This window comes from Thermobia domestica, chromosome 1 (assembly GCF_964235325.1).
Source record: "Thermobia domestica chromosome 1, izTheDome1.hap1.1, whole genome shotgun sequence".
Taxonomy (NCBI): Eukaryota; Metazoa; Arthropoda; class Insecta; order Zygentoma; family Lepismatidae; genus Thermobia; species Thermobia domestica.
Genome location: NC_137454.1, coordinates 243443791 through 243457728, shown reverse-complemented (window position 1 = coordinate 243457728; position 13938 = coordinate 243443791). Strand labels below are relative to the sequence as shown.

The window sequence follows — 13938 nt, the reverse complement described above, 5'->3', positions numbered from 1 at the left end:
TAAGCGTGCAAGAAAGATTTAAATAGCAAATTATGGCAATTCCAGATAAAACAGGGTAGAGAGCTCCCTCGCAACTACGCGGTTAGCGTATGCGCTTTGGCGCGGGAGATCCAGGTTCGATTCCCGGAGGCAGCTCATGCGATTTGGGTCCTACGTTAAATTGTAGGTCCATGTCTCATATAGCCTCGCTGCTAATCACGCTAAACTCAAAATCAACTCAAACAAATCAAAATGGGGTAGAAAAATGAAAACATTAATGGTACTGTAAAATCTATCTCAAGCTAGCTGAAAAGCCCGTTCTTCGCACGCACGCACGCACGCACACACACACACACACACGCACACACACACACACACACACACGCACACATACACACACACACACACACACACACACACACACTTACTTTGTTTTATTTCTGAATCAAAGTGAGAAACCCAGTTGAAGTCACGTATTAACTATAAAAGTAACCAAGAAAGTTCTGTCGCTTTTTTTTTTTTTTTTTGGAGGTCTGTGTTCCATTGGTCCTCACACCCTGAGTTGAATGCGAATGGAGATAAGGAGGTCAGTTGTTGATGTGAGTATATCCAACATACTACCTGGCTATTGCAGTTCAGTTACACCGTGAACCTGGGTACGGTCAGAAGTGAGCAGGCATCCCCACAGAGTGTCATAAGGGCGTGTATGCAGTACGAGTTCAAACTCGGATCAAACGCCGCTGCAGCGGGGCAGTAGATATGCCAGGCCTTTGGTGAGGGTGTCGTGATTACGCGGAAAGTGCAGCGGTGGTTTAACCAGTTTAAGGACGGTGACGAAACACTCGAAGACGCACCATGTGCCGGAAAGACCAACACGTGTACGAAATGAAAATCTTCAGGCACCAACTGAGCCGAACAATGGCCAGGCATGTGAGGAACTGGGACTACAATTGACTGTGAGAGGAGAAACCATTCGGCAGCACCTCCATCAACTTGGGAAGCACTACAAGTTGGGTCGATGAATCCCATATGATTTGATTCCGGGCCAGAAGGCAACGCAAGCAGACACCTATGTTCCTTTGCTGTCTTGTCTGAGGAAGGAGCAATTTCTGGACAGGGTGTTGACATGTGATGAGAAGTTGATTCTGTACGAAGCTCCACAGCGCCGTCATTATTATTAGCATTCCATTAACCGGTTCCAAAACAGCCGAAACCAGTACAGGAGAAGGTCCTCCTGTGTGTGTTTGGTGGACTGCTCGCGGCATCGTGCATCGGGAACTGCTACCAGCTGGACAGAGCATCAATGCAACTGTGTACTGTCAACAGTTAACCCGTTCCGGTATTCAAGGAAAACTTAAAACTCTGGAGCCAGCACTTCTGAATCACAAAGGGGTCTCCCTCTTACAGAACAACGCTAAGCCCTACGTGGCTAGGATGACCCCGAATACCATTCTACGCCTTGAACGGGAAACACTATTGCATCCGCCATACTCCTTGGACATTGTACCGTCCGATTATCACCCTTTCCATTCCTTGGACAATCACCTTAAAGGATGCCAGTTAAAATCCCTAGTAGAGGTGCAAAATGCTCTTGATACCTTCTTCGCTTCACGGCCCACAAAGTACTACCGCGATGGAATCCATGACCTTCCAGAACGTTGGCAGAAGGTCGCCGATGCTGATGGAGACCATTTTTGATCTTCCAGGTACGTCTTAAGTGACATATCGATGTTCGATGGAGGTGGGTGAAAAAACGACAGAACTTACTTGGTTACCTATATAATTCCACTCCATTTTTTCTGCTCACTCAATTATTGTTCTTTCTACGTCAAATGTAAAAAGAAACCTGAAACATGTGTCCTATACAGAGGTTGTTCAGCCTACGTTTGGCCGATTTCGTTCCTTCCCCCTCCCGGGCAGAATGGAAACACCCGACCTGGCTCGTAGCTTCCTGCAGTGTTGTGCAGCGTCTTTCTGGGAACGGAGTTGTTTTTCCGCACGGACGACAAAAACGCACAAAACAGGACCATTGTTGTGAGTGTTGTGTTAAATTTGTTTCCAAGTGTGTGGGTTTCCGCTCTGTGACCAAAATGCCGCCCAAACTAAGCCGGTTTTGGAAAAGCTATGTTGCAGCTCTTTATGACGCCCACTTTAATGTTTCTGTCATTAGAAAACAGTACAAGAAGAATGGTTGCAACATCAGCTTAAGTGGAATTTTAAAAAGTTATTAAAAAGTACAAGGGCAACGAAGCTCCACCACTTGGATCACCAACGAAGTTGCCTAGGAAGCGGAAATGCACCAAGGTCAACTCCACCATGCACAGGAAACTTCGCAAAATGGCAATGCAAGAAAATCCGCCAACACAAAGGTGTATGGTTAATCGTCTTGACGTGCCTTTGGGGACTGTGAGCCGGACGTTACACCATCAACTCAAACTGGAAAAAGTCGAAAGCTCGCGGCCATCTTCTCATGGATGCCCACCAAAAGGAACGAAAGTGCTGTACGAACGGCATCTGGCAAAACAAAGGTGGATGTACGTCGTAACGCTCGATGAAGCATGGATTTACCTTTACGACTGCGGCAAACCGAGAGCCATCATGTACCGACAGAAAGGCGCCAAGAACTTCAGAAGGTGGGTCCGTGTCTGTAAAGAATCCTTCCCAAAAGAATTCATGGTAGTTACTGGCTACTGTTACCGAGGTAAACTGAAGATTCGTAGGGTGGCGAAGAAGTGCAAAATAAATTCGCAGTATTTTCAGGAGCAGATCATGCGGTCATCTACGAGCATGAGATTCCAACAATATACAGAAATGACACCAATCTGGTGCGCATTCACATGGATAAGGCCTCATCACATACCTCACGATCGTCCCTCGCATTCTACAGGGAGATGGAGGAGGCAAGTGGTATACAGGTGATACCTTTTAATGAGGTACCTGTTAAATCTCCAGATGCAAGTCCTATGGACTATTGTGGATTTGGATTGCTGAAGCGGGCTTTGGGAAAACGGCGTGTGACAACTGTGGGAGGACTTTGGTAAGCTGTGCAAAGGGAAAGGGGAAGATTCCCCTCCCACAGTGGAATCCTATTACATTGGAAATTACGCTGTCGGGCTATTGTCAGGAACCAAGGGAAACACATCGAGCACTTACGGACCTGGCGCCATGGATTCTTCTAAATTTTTAAGTAAGTCGAAATTGGCCAAATGTAGACTGAACAACCTCTGTAATTTAAAATGACAATTCCAAAGAACAAATTTTATGTCTCTAATCTTAAAAGGTTCCGAGTTATGGACTTTATTTTAATAATTGTAATCAAGCTTCTATTTCTTTTTACCATCTTTTCTGGATCAAATATGAAAGAACGATGAAACACGTAATTAAAAAGAACAAATGGCCGTTCTTCCCACGGGAAAAACAATGCTTATGTAAATTCCTTGAAAGGAGAGAAATGCTAGAAATATACAATGACGAGCAATGTCGTAAACGGTATGCAACCTGGAACACCAGCAGAAACGTTGGGTTGCTTGCCTCACAGGAACTTTGGTTCACTGAATATTTTTTGTATATAAATTTTGACCGATACACTTCTGATTACGGAAAAAACTTCAATAGTCGAAATTTGCAACTGAATTTGAGTCTGTTACTCGTGTGCTTAAAACAATGACCGCCATGTTTATACGTCATCGGCGCCGCTCAATAGGAAAGGGCTTACAGAAAGATACGATTCATTTTTTTTCAAGTGTCTACGACGTTGCTAATAAAACGAAGAATAAAGATAGTTACAGAAGTAAAGCTTTCTTTGTAAAGTAAACTTTTTTTCCTATTTATTATCAAATACTTGAATATACTCCAGTATGTAAGGACTTGGTTATACTGTATACTAATAAGATTACACAAAGTACCTGACATATTGCTGAAGTATTACTCAGTAAGGAAGTCAATGTATTGAATTTACTAAATCAGGGTGGCCCAAAAGCTGGCATACAGTACTGTACAGCATTTTATATCATTTCTTATTGTTATCCATCAGGTAAACTTAGTTTCTTTATTATTTGTTCTTAATGTGTTATTACTTACATTTAAAGCTCTGAAGAGCCGAAGAAAATAAACCCATAAATTAGAATTTTATACTTGATCAATACCGGGGTGTATACCTACTTTTGGGCCACCCTATATAACTAGTATTACATTACTTAGCAGTACAATGCAGTCAGTCTCTATGAATACGTATTAATTCAAGTTCTGCAGTTCTTTTGAAAGTTGTAATGTACGCCAATACGCCATACGTATAAGCACACGAAAGTAGTTGTGATCATTTAGATTTCATTTAGTAACTTGACGTAAATGTCTATTGTTTGCAGTCTGAGTTCACGAAATAATTAACATCCTTATGTTTGGATCATCAATCGACTTTCCGAAGCGAGTCTTATTTATACTTAAGAAAAAAATAATGCTATAAAAACAAGGTGGTTTGATAGCAGAGTGCTATTTCTGATATGCAAGATCACCGTAGATTAATATGATAATCATGCCCATGAGCTTTCTCGAAATTCTCGAGTACGATTATCGAACTACTTTACATTACCATATATTTTTCGCGCTTATCGAGGTCTTCCCTAGCCAAGAAAAATATCCGTAAATTGTTTACGTAAATTAATGAAACGTAAGTAGTGCCCATGTGGATAATTTGCAGATTGGCCGAAACTTTTTAACATATAAGTTAATATTAACACCAACAAAGAAACAAATACGGTAGCAAAGTGGTGATATAAAACTAGTTGCAATTGGTGACTACTGAATCAAATTAAATTTCTTTCTAGTTTACGTCCCACAATTATGCTCTTTAAGTTGAGAAAGACGGAAGATTAATGAAAGTGAATAATAATAATAATAATAATAATAATAATAATAATAATAATAATAATAATAATAATAATAATAATAATAATAATAATAATAATAAAAGAATTGATGGAATGAAACGAAACAGCAGAACTGCGAGAGAACATATGGACACCCTGGGAACGAACTACTGATCTCTCGCACCAGAGGTGAGCGCTCTACCATTAATTCACCATGTTTCCTGATTAATGAATGCGTACGAACGTTTTTTGTCGGATGTCATGACACGACAAGTACTATATATTATTCTATTCTATTAAGTGAAGCAATATTAGAGAAACCAATCTACACTAACGAAACTTAAAGGACTAAAATTATTCTTTTTCTTGTGGACCTTGGAAAACGTACGAAACACAATACTTTCACGATGCAATCTTTTGCAAGTGTACCATCATATACCAACCAATACTCACAGCTAACGAGAATATATATACACGTATGTATGTATGTGGGTGGGTGGGTGCGTGGATGTGTATGCATATGTATGTCAGTATGCTCAGAACATTATTTCGTATGAGGTTGTTGAAAAAAAAGAGTTGAAGTTTCTAAACTATAATAAGACGTGTAATACATAATAAATTACTGATTATACTCCTGTTTTTCAGGCTTGAAAAATCCAGGGCGCCACACAGTGGTCGGAAACTTGGGAAAAACGGACAAAAATAGTTTATTCCCAAATAATGGAAGTTGACGGACGTCTGTCTATTCGTTCTATATGTAATTGTTTTTTCTAAATCTACTGCAACTACTGCGAAAGTGATTCGATGAGCCCTTGCTGCAATACGTGCAGTTATATGTACAAGGTGGTCCAAAGTGTGGAAACATTTGCATAAATGTCAAATACTGTAAAACAGAATCAAAGAAACAATGTAGGGAAGTAATAGAGGTGAGAAGAAATTGGGGAGGACAGAACAATGAAAGCTGCCATCTTGAAATCAATCATCGTGAATCATGCATACAGTATGTAAATTGAAAGTATAACACATGTTGGTGCCTTATGTGAATTGGACATTGCTAGCCAGTACGAAGTTATGACAGGTGTTAATGTGCATCCAAGAAGCATCAACTGATTCACCTATTCCAATCAGAAGTTTATTAATGGTATTTGCAATTGATTTCTTGCCTGACACATGCAGATTATATTCTAGACCGTATTGTAGTTCACTGTTTGAATACTTTTCGGTAAGCAAATGAGCTTTTCTTCGTTTGTAACATTCAGAAAGGGACGTAAACTCTTTTTCTGGCCGACCACATCTTGAACTTGTTTCATCACCTACAAAAGAAGAGATGTCTTCTTGTGGAGGTGACCACTGAAAATGGCAACCATTTAGCCAAATCTCACTGTTCTTCAAAAACCTTGATTTTACATAATGACATATAGTCCACTTCGTATTGAACTGTGGCAGTACAGTAGCGAGTACCGCAAAGGGAAACTCTCACCCGACGATGCTTCCACTTCACGGACAATTGATTTGTTTATTTAAACAATTCTTTCATTCAATTGATTTAGGTTCATCTATGCATGATAGTACTTACGTATTTTTTTTTAGCGATGCATACACAAAAATGTTTACATAATTAACTGAAGCTTTGAGATGGTCCGTAGACTACTCTTCGCTGGCCCAGACAGACAGAAATAATACGAAAAAGAGAAGAGAGTATTAACATCAAACAGTCATGCGGTTTTTGCGCACTAAGTTCAAAATCAGTTCAGTTTCAGAAAGAAAAAAAAAAAGATTTTAAGCGAATGGAGTGAGCATTAGAGAGGATATGAACCTGCAAATAAATGAAGAGGGATTTCAGAAAGGGACATATCAGCAATCACCAGTGTTCATTCAACGCTCAATTTTCTTATTTGCAGGATCAGTAAATACTAGTAAAAACTTTCAGCCAAAGTTTTTGTGTTAGCATTCTAAACGATTCTCTTCTATGTATCTCCAAACATTTTAAAATTAAATACATAAAAACAAATTTCAGCAGGCGTTCCTTCTATACGTGAACCGTTGGGATGCAGTCATGCAGATGGTAAGAGGCCAAATGGTATGACCCTAATACCGTGGAAGAATGGAAAAGCACATTTTTATGGGATTTTACTTGTTCCGATACCTTCGCCCCATCAAATCTACATTCTTCTTCAGCACAAGCTGGCAACGTGGCTGCTCACCGTGAAACAGAAAAGCGCAAAAAGTACAGCAATTTACTTGACAAATATCATTTTGTCACTATAGCTATCGAATCAGGTGGTTCCTGGGGTCCCGAAGCTCTTAACTTTATAAAAGAAGTCGAACACCGCATTTATTTATCGTCAGGAGACGCTAGAGCAACCTATTTTCTACTGCAACGCATCAGTATGGCAGTACAAAGAGGGAACGTTGCATCAGTTTTGGGAACGCTACCATCTGGTAAGGAACTGGATGAGATCTTTTTTCTGTAATTATCTCGGCGAAAGTCTGAAAGTGCTGCTGTTTTAAAGTTTCTCGACAATTGTTAATCATTTTAAATTAACCTATATATTTTTCTTGTAATTATGTTCATTTGCTTACTTTTTCATATATCGCAACAATTGTTCCGTAGGTGTTGTCAATTTCCAATATTACTGTTCTCATAGTCTATGTTTCTACACATATATTGTTAAATTGTCTTGCATTGTTAAATTTGTCTACATGCTTGTGTTGAATAATAGCTTAATTTTTTTTTTTTTTAATTTGTACATTATATTTAATGTAAACATTTAATGTGTATATCCATTAAATGTTTTTTCTTAATAAATACACAATAAAAACAAAATTTGAAAATTAAAAAATCATTCCGTCTGTTAATTGGAAATTTCGATTAAATCACCCATCACCATGTCTCTATGTTATAATTACCCTACTAACAGTGATCCGGTCCTCGCTTGCTCTATTATTACTTTTCTAATTTTATTTCATTTAATTTAAATTTATTATTGTTTTAATTTGTATTTCCTAACCTCAGTTACACCTTTCCTAATGTTTTCTTCTTTTCCTTTATACTCTATTTTTAATCGCTCGTTTTTTCCTTGTCATCACCTTACATAGTACAAGAAACTGCAAGCCTATTTCATGTAATCTTCACTGAAACTATATATGTAAAACTACATGTATAACGATGGCCACCTCTCTAATATAATACATGCTTAATTTGGTTACATATCTATGGCGCTGCAATCTGAATACCTTTACAAATAAGAAAATTTCTGTGGAATAAACTGTGATCAACTACTTTAGTTTATTTTTATTTTATTTTTTTTTTTATTTTATTATATATATTTTTACATATTTGAGCATGAAGTTTCAAATATATAAAGCTGCAACTTGCATGCTGTGCATGTTTTTTTGACAACTTCCATAACATTTCGTTCTTAAGAATTTTCTTTCGTTTTATCTATAAAGAATGAAGTTTGGGTTCGCAGCGCAAGCAATTAATACCCACGTATTGTTATTATTATTAGTACTACTAATATTATTAGTACTATTAACTGTCTCGTTAATTCGATGCTCCGTGTAATCCGATCCACCCACAGAAGACCTGGCTAGTAATAAACGGAAATCCGTTCCTGGTGTGTCTTTGATTTCAGTTACATGGTTGTATGTTCTAACAGGTCGTTCCTTAAGAATGATTCAGTTGAGTTCCAACAACAGTTACAATTGTGTACAAAATACAACAATTTGGATGGTTGATTTGGAGTTTAACATTCTTTTTTGAGCTCCGAAGATATACAGGATGGATATATACCTCAACGTAGAATCCGAACCACATGAGCTCCCACCAGGTCTCCCGCGCTGATGGCGTGTATGCTAACCATGTAACTACGAAATAGTTGACAATAATTTGAACACACTTCATTCTTCCTGACCATTAATTGGGTTCTGACTGTAAGATATCTGTCCGATTTCCATTTGATATTACAGTACATTTTGGTACTAGAGTTCACTGAAAGAATGACTGCTAAATAAATGAATAAATATTAAAACAAAAGTTTGTTCTTATACAAACTAGCTGAAATGCTCCTTCGCACGGGGAGAATAGTATTTATGGAAAGTATCTGAATCCCACCCACTAAGAACACACATTTCAATTGAAGGATAATAATAAAAATTCCTGATGTTACTTCTTTCCCACCCCTATCCTTCACCCCCAATGCCGATGATGGCTGAACTTGCAGTTAAGCGGCATCTGGAATGTCTATCTCTGCAACCCCAAAAGCCATGGATTGGACACTAATATCGGTCGTTATCGACTATTTTTACATGTCACCATTTCCCACTCATCCTCAACACCGAAAATTGTGAATATCACAAGATCCTTAGGAGGGCGAAGGTTGAAGATCATTGCAAGTATTATTTTCGTTGGTTCAGCAGTTACTGCCTGATAGAGATGCAAACAAGCCGGCTTTTTTGAATGGATGGTTTTTTGCACATAAAAAGCCGGCCTTTTTTGGGAAAAAACGAGAATTTTGGAAATCTTGGCTTTTTTCATTTTCATGATTTTTCTATTTGAGTAGCTTTCTTATAGTATACTCTAAAGTTAAATAAGATTTCATGACCTAAATACCATATTTCGCTCTGGAATTCACCATCATGATGGATGGAGCATATGTTTTGTGAATTAAAGTAAACATATAGTACGTAGTATTTGAGGGCAATTGTAGAGGATGTATAACTTTATTTTAACTTCTGAGTTATCGACATTTTTTTTCTTTTCTACATCATTTCTTTTTAGTCATCCGTGTTTCATTTCCTAGAGATTAGTAGACCTACTCTAGCTTCTAGCACATAAGTTAAACTTTTGTTTTTCAATATATCTGTCAGAGCGTACGTTTGTCAGTATATCTGTCAGAGCGTACTTCCACATTCTTGTTATACTGTAGCTGTGCAATGATTTAGCAATAATCTTCCGGATACAGCCTTGAATACAGTTTTATAGAAATAATCAGTAGCGGATTCAGAAAAGTATTTTGGGAGGTGTTTCTTTGCTTAATGTTTGGTTTTTCTAAGATTTCCTAACTTTTATTTGGGAGGAGCTTGAAGTTTATGAGTATAGACATAACTAATATTTCGTTTTGTTTGTATTCAGCAATAATCTTCCGGCAGTATTTAGCAATTTGGTTTTTCTACTCGGACTTTACTCTGGGATTCATTTAAATACATTTTAATTAATCTAACTCGCTTTTTCGGTATTCCGAATTCTGTAAGAATTGTACAATACTTCCCTCCTATTCGAGTCGGAAACCTTTTTAAAATCAATAAACAGCTGATGTACTGAGTAATATACTCCCATTTCTTTTCGAGTATTTATCGAATAGTAAATATCAGGTCGATAGTTGATCGATTTCCCTAAATCCACACTGATAATCTCCAATAATTTCATCTGCGTCGCCTTTCTTGTGAATTGAAACAGTGATTGATTGATTCTTTCCACTCTTCTTAAATGTATTCCATAGTTTTTTTTTTTTTTTAAACAAAAAAGTTGAATTTTTGTCGTTAAAAATTCAGAAACCTTCAGGACTGGGTAAACCGTAATGGTGGTTATAAGCCTAGGAAACCACACGATCAGATGAACGGTCTATTACACATATGATCCATGAACAGAAAATTCGGTACTTGCCCAATTCTAAACAAGCTTAAGGAACAGTCAGTGCATTATAGAATTCGGAATTTTACCGATTTTGCAGATCCGAAGCACCTAATAGGTCATAACAGATTATTACGTACGTGATCAATGAATGAAAAATTTGTTCACGTACATTTCATACAATGTATGTGGAAGTTAAAACTTAAAATTTTCAAGAATGTGCAGAACCATCCGAAACCAAGCTCTATATATGCAGCCTTTAAGATTATCATATAAATGTATTTCTCTCATGTTTTATTTTGTTTCAAAAAGAGGGGTGTGTGATATTTTGAAGTAAAAATACTACATACAATTTTGCTAGTTATTTGTGCATCATTTGTACTACATACAATTTTGCTAGTTATTTGTGTGTCATTTTTTAAAATAAAAGTACTTACTTTTGTGTATAAGAAGTTAAAAAGTTATTACATCTATTGGTTAATCCTTAGGAATTCATAATGTAAATATGTTAAGAATTAAAAAAAATCTTTTCGAAATTCATGCTTTATTTTAGGTTTTATATTATTACCTACATCAACCACTAATTAAATGAGTTTTTGTGCTGTAGAGAAGCAAAACAAAGTCTGCTTTATCAATTTAAAGCAAAATTTTGAAAAAAGCCCAAAATTTCCCAAGCAAAAAAGCGAAGCAGAAAAACCGAGTTTTTTTCCCCAAAAAAGCCGTTTTTTTCTGAGCCCTTGCATCTCTACTGCCTGATGAGGTAACACACAAACTGACATTCGATTTTATATAGAGAGATTAAAGATCATCCGAAGAATGGGCAGACGCAAAATCATGAGAAAGATTGCTGCAGAATATGAGCTAAATGAAACCCCCTTTCCATCTGAAGAACTAGTGCACAGTTTCATATATATATATATATATATATATATAACACTGTTATCTACAAATTACAATACGGTTTAAAAATAAATTTACTATACTTTATTTAGGCTATATTGTACAAGCAGAAACTAAAACCATGAAGTTTTGTTTTTTCTCTCTGTATAATCCAAGTTTTCAATGATTCGAGGTAGCCTCGGCCCCATCCAACTCGAATTATCGAGACTACTGTATTTGGAACAGTAGGATCAAGAGGAATATACGTATGAAGTATGAAAAGGTGCTATCTACTAATAACATTTGCAAACATGCATTAATGTTCTATAAATTTATTTCTAAAGGGAGAAAAAAAAAGTTTCTTTCCAATTGAGCAATAATATGAAATTGGTTACTTACCCATCTTTGGTATGCATATCAAGTAGCGTTGACCACTCTCTAAGCAGATCATCGGATGCAGATGAAAGACAGTCATCTAATTCAGGAACTTTCCGTAAAGGAGAAGCTTCTCCCAACGACACACACTCAAGCCTGAAATAATCAATTGACATACTATGTTATTTGCTGAAATTGGTGTAAACATTTTCGATTGCAATATCGAATAAAACAAAGCCGATAGAAAAAAAAAAAACTTAGTATTTGGTCTAGGAATTAATTCGTGCGGGTGGACAAGAGATGGCGCAACGAACGGAGCGTCCCACAGTTCCGTGTATCCACACATGTGTTGCAAACCCCTGTCATCGCGTATCGTTCGTAGTATAGGGCAGTGGATTAAAGCGTCAACAACACCAGTTTGTAGTTAAGTGAACATGGCGCAATTTGTGCCTGATAAAGTGTTTTTGCGGGGTGTCCTGCTGCATTACTTTAACATGCAGAAAAGTGCGACTGAAAGTCATCGTATTTTGGTGGAAGTGTATGGTGACCATGCTCTAGCTGAGCGAACGTGTCAGAAGTGGTTTGCACGGTTTAGAAGTGGTGATTTCGGCTTGGCAGACCAAGAGCGAGCTGGATAGCCAAAAAAAATTCAAGACGAAGAATTGACAGCATTGCTCGAGCAGGATTCGTGTCAAACGCAGGAACAACTTGCAACAGCATTAGGCGTTGATCAAACAACAGTCTCCAAACGCTTGAAAGCCATGGGAATGATTCAAAAGATGTCACATTGGGTTCCACATGAATTGAAAGACGAAAAACCATTTGCGAATTGCTGCTTCAACGACAGAGCAGAAAGGGGTTTCTGCATCGAATTATTACGGGTGATGAGAAGTGGATCCATTACGAGAACCCTAAACGAAAAAAGGCCTGGGTGAAACCAGGTGAACCAGGTCCATACGAGATATTCACTGTGCAAAGGTTATGCTGTGCATATGGTGGGATATGAAAGGTGTGGTGTACTATGAGCTGCTGCAACCGGGTGAAACTATGAATGGAGAACGTTATCGACGACAATTAATGCGTTTGAAGCAAGCTCTGGCCAGAACACGACCAGAATGGGAGAACAGGCATGATAAACTTAATTGTTCAACATGATAACGCTCGCCCACATGTCACAAAACCGGTCAAAACCTATTTAGAAAATGTCGGATGGGAAGTTTTACCCCACCCGCCGTATTCACCAGACGTTGCTCCTTCGGACTACTACTTGTTCGATTGCATGAACAACGATTTGATTGGACAGCGGTTTACTTCTTCAGAAGATATCGAAACATGGGTCTCTGACTGGATCGCTTCCAAGGATGAGGACTTCTTTCGCCACGGAATCCGTACATTGCCTGACAGATGGGCGAAAGTGGTGGCTAGCGATGGACAATATTTTTCTTAAGGTATTTATGTATTTTGTGTTTATACTACAGCTTCAATGTGTGCGTACCAACCGCACGAATTAATTCCTAGACCAAATAGCTCGAACAATATTAAGCGATTTACCACGGCCAAATAATACACATCTAAATTACTTGTGATTAAGGAGGAACACTATTCCTGCAGTATATAAAATGTTTTAGAAACATTAACATACTTCAAAAGTTAATGTTGATGGATACAGAAGGTTGATCACTTTGTATTCAACCGATTTGGGAATGCTTCTGTCACTGCATAGTTACGCCAGACCCATCAAATCAGCATCCTTGTCAGTGTGGTGAATTAGTTTATAGCTACCGAGTGTTGCTTAGTCTGGTAAAATGCCGCCGAAACTGACTGCGAACTCTTATTGGGGAGGTACATCACGGTTTTTCTTTCACGCACATTTTTTTTGCCCAAACAAATAACGAGTAATATCGTAAGAATGATTTCATCATTCCAATGACAGCAATAAAATAAAATAAAATAAAATAAAATAAAATAAAGTAATATTATATATATATATATATATATATATATATATATATATATATATATATATATATATATATATATATATATGCATGTATCGTAGCCAGGTAAAGAAAAAATGGAGCCAATGCAGAAACATTCAATAAGAAAAGGGACCTGCTCGACGTTACCAGTGAAAATGTAACCTAAGGTTCTTCAAGAAACCCGTCAACTGACAGACCAGGAAGATTCACCATTGCAACATCAATT

At 37.6% G+C, this 13938-nt stretch overlaps 1 protein-coding gene across 6 annotated transcripts in view; it reads right to left on the bottom strand.

Moving 5' to 3' along the window:
• The window catches only part of LOC145694865 (uncharacterized), a 294105-nt gene that overhangs the window by 119418 nt on the left and 160749 nt on the right, over positions 1-13938 (bottom strand). For all 6 annotated transcript variants that reach the window (XR_014133059.1, XM_081771607.1, XM_081771586.1 and 3 more), the window contains one exon: positions 11758-11889. Coding sequence is in view for 5 of the 6 variants with exons in the window: in XM_081771607.1 (XP_081627733.1) it covers positions 11758-11889 (132 nt within the window). In the remaining variant the exon portion in view is untranslated. The remainder of the gene's footprint in view (positions 1-11757; positions 11890-13938) is intronic.